The 14,323-nt window shown below is 57.2% G+C and overlaps 1 protein-coding gene across 12 annotated transcripts in view; it reads right to left on the reverse strand.

Annotated features, from left to right (window-relative positions):
• Positions 1-14,323, reverse strand: part of NFIX (nuclear factor I X) — a 94,861-nt gene that overhangs the window by 11,517 nt on the left and 69,021 nt on the right. For 8 of the 12 annotated variants that reach the window (XR_013995041.1, XM_081075552.1, XM_081075554.1 and 5 more), the window contains 6 exons: positions 11,661-11,723; positions 11,276-11,350; positions 10,788-10,908; positions 9,506-9,642; positions 6,778-6,900; positions 4,652-4,827 (listed from right to left, as the gene is read on the reverse strand). Coding sequence is in view for 11 of the 12 variants with exons in the window: in XM_081075552.1 (XP_080931678.1) it covers positions 4,652-4,827; positions 6,778-6,900; positions 9,506-9,642; positions 10,788-10,908; positions 11,276-11,350; positions 11,661-11,723 (695 nt within the window). In the remaining variant the exon portion in view is untranslated. The remainder of the gene's footprint in view (positions 1-4,651; positions 4,828-6,777; positions 6,901-9,505; positions 9,643-10,787; positions 10,909-11,275; positions 11,351-11,660; positions 11,724-14,323) is intronic. The other 4 variants (XM_081075546.1, XM_081075547.1, XM_081075550.1 and 1 more) reach the window with 1 other exon arrangement.

Genomic DNA, 14,323 nt, shown 5'->3' on the forward strand with positions numbered 1-14,323 from the left:
CTTTATTTCCTCTTGTGCCCAAATTCCAGTTTCCTCCTCCAGTCCCCATATGTGGCCTTGCTTGCCTCAGCCTTTGGGCTTCTCGTGCCACATGTGCCACAGGGGGTATAAAGGTCTCCAGCCTCTTGCAGGCACAGCTTCCCTAGAGAGACCTCCCTGGAGTTCTAGGCACACACCTCCCTTGCTCTGGGCAATATCCTCCAGGACCACCGACAGCCGGAGCTCTGGCTGCAGACTGGCTCCTATCCCATGGGGCAAAGCTCTGCCCTCCCGGCCAGCCAGGTGTGAGACCTCGGGAGGCTCCTGTTCTCCTTCTGCTGGTGGGCAAGTCCTGTGGAGGCCCCTTCATGTCTCCAGTCAGCCCACCTTTCTGTCATCACTGGTTCTGCATGGACTATGACAGTGAAACGCGCAAGGGGTCTCTTCTATGCCAACAGTGCTCATCAGCTCAGTGCCCTTGGCACCCGGCTCTGTACCAGGCACTTTACTCAGTTTTTGTTGGGGGGCACGGGCCATGTCTACAGGCATTTTGGTTAGCACAACTTGTGGGGTGCTACTGGTATCTAGTGGGTGGAAGCAGGGGATGCTGCTTAACATCCTACAACACCCAGGACGAAAGCTCTTGGTCTAAATGTTACCGGCGCTGTGGCTGGAAACCCTGCTGCAAGGGAAATTCTTTTCTCCCCCTTTCACAACCAGGGAAATTGAGGCTCTGAGCAGCTAAGTGGTTCATCCAAAGTCACTGGCTGGAACTGGCTAGGCCTGGCATTCACAGCCATGTCCTTCTGACGCCAGGGGTCCTATCGATTCTCTTCAGCAGGTTCAGCAATCCTCTTCCCCAAATCCTAAGGTGCTCAGACTTCTCCCATCCCCTGAAACCTTCCACAGTTCTGACTGCGTCTGATGTAAAATACGATCTCCCGAGTTGGGCATCCAAGGCCCCCAGGATGGAGACCAATGGGGTCTCCCAGCACGCATGCCCCTATACTCCCTTCTCCCAAGTACTTCCCATTGCAAACTGACTGGGGCTTCCAAACACAGGAAAAGCAACTGGGCTGCACGCTTGCTCACTGCAGAACCCTCTGTCTAGAATGCCCTTTCCCACACCCTTCAAGGCCTGCTCCAAGAACACTGTCCCCAATGTGGGGACCAGCCAGACTCCCTGAACCACCATCCATCTCTCTCTGCCCTGTTCTTCCAGGATGCTCTTGACCTCCACTAGAGCCTTAGAAACACACTGCCCCCAAGCTCACCAGAAAGCCACAGAATGTCACCACTGTGTGGCCCAGGCGTGCAGCATTCAAGTCCCTCTGACTGAGTTCAATCGACAAGTCCATCCTGCTGAACTTTAAAACCACAGAGCCCCATGGCTGACCAGTGTAGGCCACACCCTTCTGAACTCTGGCCATTTCACCCACCGCCCTTCATATCTAATGACCAGCATAGGTCTGACACTGTCCCTCCAAATGGTTCCCCTGACTTGATCCTTCCTGCCTACTCAGAGGCCCCTGACAAAAGCAAGTAGTGGCTGCTGGTCCCTGCCTGTGTCCTGGGCTGGAGAACCCCTTTGTGCCAAGTATCATTTTGGAAACAGACCATTCATTCCTAGGCACAGGCCGGAAGGATTTCCAGCTTTGCAGAGGTGGTGCTGAGACACAAGAGGCACCTGTCTTCCCTCCTTTTTATGTCCCATCTGATTCCCATCTCACTCTTCCATCAGGGCAGGAAACCCCACAGATCATAGCCTCCCTTCTCCTCTCCAGGCCATCTTGAGCCTGGGCCCCCGGGGTGGGGGTGGAAGTGGGGGGAGGCTGGGACACGGGGGCTTTCCAGATAGCCCTTGCTCCCACGGGGCAGCCTCTGCCTCCTCTTAGTCTCCAGGGTCTGTCTCTGCCCAGCAGGATCTACATTGCTAATCCCACCAATAAAGCTAATCCCAGCCCATATGGCAGGACATCAAACCTGCTGATTTACAGCATTCAATTTCTAGAAGCAACTTCCAACCAGGTTAGGGTGTCACAGCTCTGTTTGGAGTACAAGTTGAGGTCTTTAAAATCTCAAGGTCTTGTGACTTTGCAACATCTTAAAACCTCGTGAGTTAAGAGCTAGAAGGAACCTAGAGCTGGAGAGCTGCTTGCTTTCATCTGACAGATGAAGAGGAGGGCCAGGCTGCTCCCGCGTTGGTGATGGAGGCAGAGCTAGAACCAGGCCTCCTGCCTCCCAGAGTCACGCTTTCCAATTGGGCCGTGACTTCTCCATCGCATTCACTTGGCGGTCTCTTCTCTCTTTCAGAAATACAGCTAACCAGGCACCCTCTCTCTGCCTTTTGCATCTCTTCTGAGTGGTGTCTCCATTTGGCCTTGGCTTTTACTCATGTGGTTCTTGTCAATCAGGGCCTTAGGCTGGGGTCTGAGGACAGTCCACCGGGGAGCCCTTCTGCAAACCATCTGTAAAATTCTTGTGTGCATATATCTGTCTGCAAAGATGACCTGTAACTTCAAATTCTCATGGAAGTTATGAATTGACTCCTCTAGGCTCTGGATCAGTGGCTCTCAAAGTGGGTCCCCTGACCAAAAGCAGCGAACACCCTCTGGGAACTTGGGGAGAAGTACAGATTCTCGGCCCCACCCCAGACCTGCTGAATCAGAATGAGGTGAGGCTCAGCCACCTGTGGGTTTGTGAGGCGTCCAGGTGACTGTTATACACGCAAAGACAGATGTACTGCTCCAGAGGCGGCCACGGAGCAAGTGCAGCCGGTATGACCATCCCCCGCCGCCAAGTCAGCTGCAGAGTGGGGGCCTGAGGCTCTCTCCTCCACAGCATGGTGCCATGTCTAGCCTCCTCTCAAAAGTGGGGCCCCCCTGGAGCGGGCTCACTATAGACAGCCCCTCCTCTCTGAGGCACAACAGGCCACAAGAAGAAACCCAGAGAGGCTGCTCCCCAGCTGGGCTAGACTCCCTGTTTAACCAGGGTGGCTGTTTCTCCTCCTGTCTACAGTGTCCACGGTCTACTCAGAGCAAGCACATGCCTCGAGAAGAGAACTTTCTAGGCCAAGTGAGATCCTAATTTTGAACAGTCAAGTCAAGGGAGAGGCTCAGGACCCAGCTGTCAGAATGCCCAGGGAATGGACTGGCTCTCTGAGCTAAACTGGTCCCCCAGGTTGGTCTCAATGATTCAAAAACCCCAACTGCCTCTGGAGGTGAGAAGGCAGGGTTCCTGGCCTCTGCTCCATACTCCAGACCCCAGGCTCCTTGGGGGCTGGGACTGGGGCTGGCAGTTCCCATAGACACTGCCGGCATCTATGGAGGAAGTGCAGTAGTTGTCAGGGGTCACATTCGCTTTTCCCTGAATGCCCTTAAAAGTGAACAAGCTTGTCCAGAGAGGCAGGCAAGGCTCTGAGTGTGCTAAGGAGCTGAAGAGCTAGCAAAAGAAACCCTCACAGGGCAAAGGGTTAAAGGAGCTGGAAAGCGGAAGGAGGGAGAGCAGGAGGGAGTGAAAAGGGAATGAGGAGACCCCTCCCCATAATCCACCAGCACTCAGAAAACTCTAACCCTGCACAGGGCACCCGGAGCTGGCACTGTTCTCCTTGGGCGTCCTCTAGCATGGGTTTCTGACTGGCTTCCTCCACTGTGGTCCTTTGAGCCACCTCCCCACCCAACCTCACAGCCAGCAGGCTTGCAGGCTGGACCGGCTGCGGGAGAGGAACTGGGCCTCTCAGAAAGCAGCATACTGCTGGGGCTCCAGAACCTTCCCAGAGAGCACGAGACCACCGTGTCCCAACTCAGAGTGGTCTCCCTGGGACTAAGTGAGAACCACTATCCCACCTACAGCGTTGCCTCTGGCCTACCACTGTCTGGGATAATTCCTATGCTGAGCAATCCCCGCATTTCTGCTCATCAGTGACTGGACCCTAGGGCTCGTTGACATAGAAGGGCAGTGCCTCCCAACCCCCCCACAGAGCACCACAGGAAGCCAGACTTTCTCAGGCTGAGGAGCAGGGCTTCGCTCCAGAACCATAAGCGACCTGGGAACCCCTTGTTGAGAGTCCTGCCAACAGGAGTCTCCACGACAGCCCCTGTGGACTGGGCCCTCTCTCCCAGGGGTAATGATGCCCCCAGGGCACCCTGAGGTCTCCAGACATTCTTGATCATCATAACTGGGGAGAGGACAGTGCTGCTGGCTTCCAGTGGGCGGGGGCCAGCACCCCGGTGCCCAGGATGGACCCACACCACAGAAAGTGAACAGCCCCAAATGTCAAGTCCTGAGGTTGGGAAACCTTGGTCTAGAACCTACCATGTTCTTGGCAGCCCTGAGGTTTAAGAGGGGTATTAGGAGGTAAGGGGCCTGGCCTGGTTTGGACAGCTCCCGGGTGCACTCCTGCTGGGGGAACAGAGACCGTAAGGAGGGCAAGGAGCCTGAGCAAGCTGGGCCCAGCCGCTGCCCCCACCTCTCTGGATGGTAATCGAAAGGCCCCCGCAAGATACACAGACCCCTACCCCAGACCAGAAGACTGAGGTGTTCACACTTTTGGCTCTCTGCTGCTCCAGCCCCAGGTGGGCTCCTGGCTCTGGGTCCCTCTCCCTGTGACCCTGACACAGACGGACAGACGCAGAGATGAGCTGTGGCGGGGCTCCTGGGCCTCTGGACTCACCTGTCCAGTGGCCTGGCCCGAGCCATCTGAGCACACGAACTGCACAAACTCCTTCAGCGAGTCCTGCCCGTGGTGGTGGTGGTAGCGGATGGTCGGGTGCGTGAAGTACGGACTCGACTGCTGAATGATGGACGTGGAGGGGAAGTGCAGCGCTGACGCTGTGGCCCGAGGGCTCCCTGCATGCACGTGGGCAGGAAGAAAAGGGCATCAGGGGACAGAAGATGAGGGCAACTGCTGGTCAGGGCACTGAGGAGCCAGAGAAAAAGGGAAAATGGGCAGGAGCAGGGCTGGGACCAGGGTCAGGAGAGCCAGGCTCTGGTGCGAAAGTTGAAATGGCGCCCAAAAACCCAGTAATCAAGGTAAATCATATTGTAATGCAATATTTAAAAACATCAAATTGGCACACGAGGGCCTGCACGCCAGCTGCTTGTCTTCATAAATAAAGTTTGATTGGAACCAGGACAGGGGTGAAGGGCAGGATCATACAAGTGCAGGGTCAGTCCCTTCTTTTGTTTAAAATGTTGACTGTTGGCTCATTGTCTGTGTTTGCAATAGCTGTAATTTTTAAAAATACTGCATTACAACATTTTTTATCTTGACAACTGAGATTTCTGAGGGCCCCCTGACATTTTGTGCCGAAGGTAAGTAACTTATTCCCCTCACCCTGGTCCAGGGCTTGGGTGGGAGCCTGGATAAGGGAGGAGAGGAGGCAGACATCACCCCACACCTGTGCAGGACAGGCCCCCGCAATGCACACACATGGCTCCTGCATGTGAGCACGGGTGCACCTGGCCACTGCTGCCCGGGCCACATTCCTGTGTGTTCAGCCCTATCACACGCGCACATACATCCTTACACACCAGACCTCGCACACACAATCCCACCCCGGCAGTGGCCCCAGCTCCTCCCCAGCCATCCTCCCCCTCCCGTCTGTTTTCAATCAGCTTGCTCTTGCTCTCGGTTTCATTAGGGGGCTGAGGAAACTTGGCTTCTCTCTGGAGTTCATAAAAGCTGAGTGGAGCTGGGCCTGCTGCCTCCCGCAGCCCAGGCCTGGGCTCCCTGCCCCCACCTTGAGGCCACCACGCCCTGCCCCAGCGCAGGCTGCCTCTGGGCTCCCAGCCAGGAGGCCCCGAGGAGGAAACTGGGAGGGTAAACCTTGCTATTCTCTGTGTCCTATTGAAGGGCCCAGGAGACGGCAGGCCGACACAGGGTAGCGTCCAGAGAAAGCCCAGGCCTCTTTCTGCCAGATGGGTGCTGAGGGCAGGAAGAAGCAAGTGAGGGAGTGGCAAGGCTGGGAACTCAGCTCCCACAACTTCCTGCCTGATTCTATCCCCTCAGGACACCGAGGTGTTCTCCCCACCAAGCGCCTTCTCTGGACACTGAAGCAAGAGACCCCCCAAGTCAGTGGGCAGGCTCCATTCCCAGGAGAGCAGCTCAGGTGCCACCTTTGGTCCTCGTGTCCTAGCCCTTCACTTCCGGAAGGCAGGGAGGCCCCAAGAAGGAAACCTGGGCTCCTCTGAGTGAACTTGTCAATCTGCGCCCCACACCAATCTGGGGTGGTTCTGGGAAACCAGACCCTGGGCTTGGCCAGGAGCTGGGAGAGAAGAGCTGTAAGGAGGGCAGAGGAAGAAGCCTGAACTTTCCCACTCACAGCTGGCGGAGGAGAGGAGAATGGGGCAGGCCTGAGGACTCTGCACTCCTCAGAAGACAAGCCTGTGCCTCACACAGCACACATGTGTACACACATCCACGCATACCCACAAGTACACACTTATCCTGGGACACATGTACGCACCCATGTGACACATACACCTAATGCATGCACACACACACAGTATACGCACAAGCATACATACACATGTGCACATGGGGAGTGAGAAGCAAGTGGGAAGGTGCTTGGGAACAAAATGAAGAGGCCCAGGGGCCGGCTGGTGGCTGGTTCTCCAGCTGGTGCTGCAGTGGAAGGAGGGCCCATTCCCTTGCCCACCCGCTGCCATACCACAGCCCCCTCAGAGAGCTTGGGGCTGTCATTTGGGTGGACTCCGGCCCCTTCACCTGGCCAGCTGCCCCTCAGTGCTCAGCCACCTCCCCCATGGTCCCCTTCCGGGGGGGCCCCCATTTCTCACCTGGTCTGACTCCAGCAAGCACAGGCAGCGGGTGGTGGGTGAAAGCCATGCGCGGGGAGCTGCCCTGAGAGGAGAGGGCACTGCAGAAGTCCAGCTTTCCTGACTTCTTTAGAGAAGCCGGGCCTGGGGGGAGGAATCAGCAACACAGGGCAGGTTTAACTGGGCCAGGGCGGGAGCAGGGGAAGGCGGGAAGCCAGCAGCTCACTCTTTCTCTCCTCCGCCCCCTCCCGGCTGCCCCTTCCCCCACCGTGCTCCTTCCTGCCTCCTCTGCCCCATCGGGCTGGCCGTGGGTGCTTCTCTGATAGGAGAGGAAAATAAGGCTCTTGGGAGCACTGGGCAGGGAGTAAGTGGAGGGGCCCATCTTGCCCCCTGATAAGTGGATAACAAGCCACTTTCATCTGAGGGACACAGATGAAAGGGCTCCAGAAAGGGCACTGGGGGCAGAGGCAGACAGGAAAGGACTCCCTCCACCAGAGGACCCAGATGCTGGGTCATTTCAAGGCTTTATTTTGCTCTCAGAGCCAAAGATGGGGTGGCATTCAGCAGGGGAGACAGGGCCACAGAGAACTCTCCTCTAGGAGCCTGATGATGCCAACCAAGGTCATCATGGTGCCCAGTGGGCACCATGTCCGAATGATGCTATGACAAAGCAGTGGCCCAGGGCCAGGTCCTCTAGGAGAGCTTGTCTCTTGCCTGGGCTGAGCCTCAAGGCTATGCCCAGCCTGGGAAGGGTAAGGTGGACTCCGGGCGGATCTCCAGAGCTGCCATCTTGGAGACACAAATCAAGGCAGTTTGGGTGTGTGTGTGGGGGGGCTGCAGAACAGAGAAATAAGAGCCATCTTAACCGCAGAGGGAAGAGGGTGGGAAGCGAACTCCCAGCCAGAAGAGGTGTTATCTGGCGGCAGCTGTGTGCCACCTGATAGCTGGCACGATGGGGGCGGGGTGGAGCGCCCCCACCAGCTGTGCACAGCTGTTCCTGCTGCTGCACAGTGCCTCCCCAGCTGTTCCCAGTCCTGCAGCTGGGCTGCTTAATTGGCGATTTGTCTCAGCACAGGGAAACAACATGGGAAGGGGGTAAGGAGGAAAGAGGAAAAAGCAAGGAAGCTGGGGTGCTGCAAAAGAATGTTGGGGGCCATGCATGGCAGGACTGATGGAAGGAGCAGAAATGATGGGCTCTACAGCAGACAGCCAAGAAAGGAAAGAGCAGGGGAGGGCTCCTTGGGAACCAGGTCTGGGCAGAAGGATCTAAGGGCTACCAGCTTTGGTGGGGGCACGTGAGGCCTTGTGGAAGCAGTCACTTAACTGAGACCCTGGCTGGGGAGTCTTTAGGGCTTTCTCAACCCCTTCTCTCTGCACCTCCCGAGGTTCGTCAGGGAAGCATCTGGGCTATGCTGTCCCAGGTCCCCTCCTGCCACCACGAGATCCTGGGAGGGGCACCCAAAGTCATGTGGAGCGATGTTCCACAAAGGCGAGCCTCAGTGGTGGTCTACAGCCTGTTCCCTCAGCCCAAGGCCTGGAGGCGAGCCCTCCTCCCCTCCTCCTAGGTGCCGAGAGCAGAAGCTGATTCTGTGTCTGGGGCAGCAAAAAAGCAGGAGTGCTTCCCCACCCTTCCGCCTTGCTTTTCCCCCAGCCCCGCCCTGCCCATCCACTTGGCCCTTCCCAACAGGGGCACATATGGAAAACACCAGGCAAAGCGTCATCGGGTCAGACCCTCATCTTCCTGCATTGGAGATGGAAGCCCCTGTCCCCAGGCCTGAGCAGAGCAGAAGTGACCTGTGTACATTCCACACACTCAGGGCTGAACTCCTCGGTCCCACATCTCAAGGACACACACAGGCTGCACCACCAGTGTGTAAGGCAGAAGTATCCTGCAGCCAGCCTCCTCATACACACCTGCACACACACAGGTACACACAGACACACACTCACACACAGACACACTCTCTCTCTCTCTCTCTCTCTCTCTCTCTCTCTCTCTCTCTCTCACACACACACACACACACACACACACACACACACACACACACACCACTCCTTCTATTCCACCTGGGCTCTCCCGGTCAGCCCACGCCTCCTATCAAGACTGGAAGTGACAGTGGGTGGGTTCGCCAGGAAGAGGGTGGTCTGTGGAAGTTTGGAGGACTGAAGACAATTCCCCTCACTCTTTACTCTGTGAAGCCGGGCTCCTTAGACGGGCTCCAGTAGCTCTGAGCTTGGTCAGCTCAGGGAGATTCTGTCCCCTGCTACCCGTGGGACATTCAGCAATGTCTGGAGACATTTTTGGCAGTCACACCTGGTGTGTGTGGGGTAGGTGCTACTGGCATCTAGTGGTTGGAGGCCAGGGCTGCTGCCCAACACCCCAGAGTGCACAGGACACCCTCCCCCCCACCCCGCCCGAGAATGCTCTGGCCCCAAATGTCAGCAGTACTCAGGCAGAGAAACTGCTTTAAACCACAAAGGCCACAGGGCTGGGGCAACCTCTCTAGAAAAGTACCAAGAGAACCGAGCTGAGAAGGCTCTGAAGAGGCCGTAGCCCCCACTTCTTCCCGCCAGAGCAGGGACAGCCCGGCGCCTCATCTCTGCTCCCTCCTTCGGCCTAGATCTTCCTCTGGAAGAGCAGGAGATAGGAAGCAGGCTAGTGCTGCCGACAGCGGGGGGGAATCGCCAGGGAACCCGACGGAGAAGAAGAGGCTCCAGGATGCCCTTGCTCTGGGTCAGGCACCCATACCTGCATCCACATCGTTGGGCCACCCGCTGGACTGGCTGCTGCCAGCTGCTGGGGAGCGGCCTGTCCCAGGATAGAAGACATCGTCGACAGGGCTCTCCATCTCACTGTCATCGATGGACTTGGGGCGCTTGGTGGTGCTGGGAAAGGAGAAGAGGGATCAGGTGGGCCAAGGCCCCAGCACTCGGGCTGGTCCTCTTTGTCAGGAGCCGGAGCCTACCGACAGCAGCGTTTCAGGGCACTCACTGTGTGCCCACCTCCAGACAAGCCCTGGAGCCCCTTAGGCCCAGCCTGCCCACTCCTCCTCCTCCTCAAGCCCCTTCTTGGTCTGTGATGCCATTAGCCACCAAGCTGCCCAAGTCAGAGAAGCGGGCAAAACCCTCAAATGCTTCTTTGGCCCCACCTTCTACTTCCCATCAGCCCCCAGGACCAGGCGAGGCGACGGAGGCACTCACCAGTAATAAAAATGCCAGCGGACGCCATAAAAATCTGTCATCAAGCTATTATTTTATATTAAATATTAAATATGAAAATATTGTAACATTTTAATGCAATATTTAGACAAATCAAAATGAATACCAAAAACCACACAATGAATGAACCAAAATGTTCAAGTTTTTTTATAAAGAGACAGGATCCCACCCTGTCCTTCACGACTGGCCACAACCAGAGGCTACTATGTCCACCTCCAAATATCTCTCAACTACACCCCTCCCTCTCATGCCACTCCTCCACCTCCAGGACTCAGCTCTCTTCCACTCCAGCCTGGCCAAGGCTGCTGGAGGTGCTTTCTGGAACACACATCCCAGATCTTAAACCCTTCAGTGAGTTTTAAGTCTAAAGGCCTTCCTCTGGCCCCCCGAAGCCCTGTGTGGGGTGGTCCTGCCAGCCTGGGGTGCCCTCAGCTGGGACAGAAGTCACTGTCTGTAGCTGGAGTGTCTACCCATGTCCTTACCACCCCCCTGTATATCTGGGCTCAAATGTCACATCCCCAAAAGAGAGATCCCCACTGGGACTGCTTCCGAGGCAGAGCTCTTCCTTGTTTAGGTTTGTGTTCCCAGGGCTGAGTGCCCAGGACAGCACAAAGTAGGACAGCACAAAGTAGGACAGCACAAAGTAGGAGCTTCAGGGGGTGGGGAGCACAGTGGGCCCTGGCGGCTCTGGAGCCAGTTACTTCAACAAGGGGTGACATTTTGAAGCACCGAAAGAACTGTGGTACAGCTGCCCACAATACCCTAGATGGCCTGAGGGGCTGGGGGAAGGAAGGCTGGAGGTCTCTGCTTACCTGGTGGAAGGAGGGGAGGTGATGGATCGCCGCCCCAGGGTCACCTGGTTTATGTTGTAGTAGCTGGGACTTTCCAGGTCCGCCAGCGAGAAGTTCGGCCCTGATGCCGTTGCAACAGGAGCTGGGAAGAAGAGAGAGGATGATTAGTTTGGAAGGTGTGGGAGGCCCTATGGGGCCTGTTTTGTTGCCACGAGAAGCTCCCCAGAAACCCCAGGGCAAGTTCACTGGGAAGCCTGCTGAGGAAACCTCCTCCAGCCGAGGGTCATTGGAGAAGAGCCCTTAGTTGTGAATTTTTCCTCTCTAAAGCAGAAATTAGAGATGGGGCTCTCTGGACGGCTCCGCTCCACCCAGCCTGGTGCCTACACAGACAATGTCCCGGGAAACCCTATCTGCCCCTTCCCCCAGCAAGACCCCATCAGTGGGAGGCCACCTCCTCACCCCTGTCCCTGCTGACTTAAGTCATGACCCCGAAGGAAGGACTCACTTACTCTGTGATACTCTGACCAGCTCCGTCACATTCCAGACCCCAGAAGTCACAAAACAGTCCTGGAAACTTAAGTGCCCTGAGAGGGAAAAGAGGGAGTGAGTGGGGGCACTTCCACTCGCTTCCACCTCCCCACACGCTCCCTCCCAAGCCCCAAGTCCCAGGCCCAGGCTGGCCTTCAGGGGTCCTCAGGTCTACAGGGAAGAGGGGGTATGCTCCAGGTGAGCCCCCTCCCTTCCAGCTGGCAGTTCACCTGAGGGACAGCTGAGTAAAGGGGAAGAACCAGGGAAGGACAGATCAGCCAAGGTATGGGAGGGCAGAGGACTGCCTGGGGGGTAGGGTAGGCAGGGAGGTTGTAGGGGGAGGGCAGGTGGGCCAGGGACACTGACCGTTGGGCAGTGGTTTGATGTCCGCATCTCCTTGCTGGTTTGAACTATCTGATTGTCCGGATTCTGCAGGAAACACAAAGGGGGTTTGGGTTAAGACCAAAGTGCCTCACGAACAGCTACTCCTCCAGCCCTGTGAACGCCTTCATCCTCCCTCTCCCAGCAGCCCAGGGAGACCCATAAGACCAGAAGAGGGAGAAGAAACTACTCTACTGTGGTGGGCAGTCCTGGGCAGTGCACACTGTTTGGTAGCACCCCCGGCCTCCACCCACTAGATGCCAGTAGCACCCCAGTTGTGATAACCAAAACTGTCTCCAGAAACGGACTGATGTGCCCTGGGGGCAAAGTCGTCTGTGGGTAAGCAGCCTTGTCAGAGTCAGGGCAAGAAGGGCGCCCAGGAGAGAAGCCAACGACCATCTCTGCACAGCTGGGGTGGACCCAAGGGTCCCCCATCCTCCACCAGGGTCAAGCGCCCAGAGAAGCAACCCTTTCCTTCCCTCACTTCATTAATTAGAGCCATTCCTGTCTGCCTGCACCACCCCCACCTCACCTTTATGCTTATAGGCAGTGCCTGGCAACACGGAGGGGGGAGATCTGCCCTGACGCCGTCGCCCGCTCTGTGCCAGCCTGTCTGGGCTGTCTCATGCCCCAGTGCCACAGCTGCTCAGAGGGAGCCCCGAGACAAGGGCCCATTGTGCGGTGGGAGCTCACAGAGGACTGGGGGCAGGGTGGAGTGTGTGTGTGAATATTTTGCTGAGCTTGGGAAAGCCCCCTGCCCCCGCCCCCCAGGTCCTCAAAGCTTTGTATGCCAGGGGCACAACGGGGACCTCCAGAATGCCTGCCTGGGCATGACAGCTGGAGAGAGGGTGGCAGAGGGGGCCAGGGCAGGTTGTGGGGCAGGAGGAAGGCAGGCATTGGGTAGAGAATCAGCTGCTCGCAGGGGGACAACACAGGGTGGCATTGGGAAAACTGGGCACTGGTGTTGGTCAGGGCTTTGCCTAACCCTTTGGAGCAATCCTGCCTCCTGGGTCTCACCCACCAACCTGCGGTCTGTCCGCTGGCCAGGAGTCTGCCCCCGCCCCCCTGCCAGTCTCACAGCTGAGTTGCTCACGTTGGGGAGTGACCAGCAAGGAGATTCCTAAATGGTAACGTGGGACCCCACTGTGGCACGCCGAGCAGCAGCCTTCTCAGAGCACAGGCCTCACCACGGCTCCAACCAGTTCCTGGCCGCCTGCCTCAATGTGGCCAGTGGGAAAGGATAGGCTGCCCCAGTACGGTTTCAGGCTCCATTTCCCCCATTCTTTACCTTGTTCAATTTTGTTATGTCCAAGATTAATAATAAATTTTGTCACAAATCCAGCAAATAGAGGTTTAAAAGGAAAGTGCTCACCCCCTCTGATTTGGGGTACATCCTTCTGCACTAGCCCTTTGGAGTGCTGTGTTTGGAGATGGCTGATCCCACCCCAGGCCATCTCTTTGCTAGTGGCACTCTACTCTGCGCTGTGGAAAGAACCTACAGGACCTCCTCTTAATTTCTGGGGAGGGCAACCTCTCTGCCGTGCCATCTCGTGGGTGTGAATTTTCTGTCGCTCTCTCGCCTTGGCCCATTCCTGGCTTTCTAGATCTGACTGAAGCTCTAGCTGGGCCAGGAGGGAGCAGGTGGGGGTCCAAGGCAGCAGGCAGCTCACCCTAGGGCCTCACTGGACCCAGGCCCTGAGCCTGCTGCCTCTCAGGGATGCCTTTTCCCCAATTCCTAAGTCAGGAAGGGCAGAGGCCCAGGACCAGCTTGTGGAGCCTAGCAAGGAGCACATGCTCTAGCCTCTGCTGCCCAGAAATCCCTGCTACCAAACCACCTGTCCTAGGACCGACTCAGTCCCCATCAAGCCCTCCAGGCCTGAGTCAGTGAAGTGGGGGAGACGGAGGAGGCTCTGGCGTCCACCCCACAGGAGTGGTTCTCGCCCTCTGAAAATGGACAGGTGGAGACAGAAAGCCTTGCGCACGCGCACACCCAGCACAGGGACAGGAAGACTAGAGAGAACCCGACAAAGAGATGGAGGTGGGCCAGCGACTGAGGCAGAGACAAATGGGGCTCCAGGAGAGCGCGACAGACAGGAAATCCTCCTAAACCAGGACACTGCCCCGAACATTATTGCTGTTATTACTATTAGTTCCATGTAGAGAAGCAAGCAGGAGAGAAGATCGGCGTGGGCGAGGCGGCTGCCACGCGCCTCTGGGCGCTGCTCCGGGCACTGCTGGCAGCCATTTTAGCCCTTGGCAGCCATCTTACGGCTGGCGGCCCCAGCCGGCGGCCCTACAATGCCACCACCGCCGGCCGGGCATGCTCAGCTTAGCTCCAGGACAAAAGGCAGAGACTGCAAATCTGGACCCAGGCTCAGAGGCACAGGAGCCAGCCCTGCGGCCTGGGCAGCTGTGGCCAGGGCCCCGCCATCCTGTTCAAGCTACACCGCGCAGAGCAGAAGGGACAGGGAAGGCTGAGCCCAGGCATCTGGGAACACCATGCCTCGCTCAAAAGCAGCTGAAGCCCCCACGGGCCGTCCTCAGGCCCAAGGGCTCCACTAGTTCAGCAAGAGTGGACCCCTGTCCCCCCAGGACAGTAAGGGACGTGATGGGGACAGGCCTGTGTCCACCTAGTCAGTTTGGACAGA

The sequence above is a fragment of the Rhinolophus hipposideros genome (genome assembly GCF_964194185.1).
Source record: "Rhinolophus hipposideros genome assembly, chromosome: 16".
NCBI lineage: Eukaryota > Metazoa > Chordata > Mammalia > Chiroptera > Rhinolophidae > Rhinolophus > Rhinolophus hipposideros.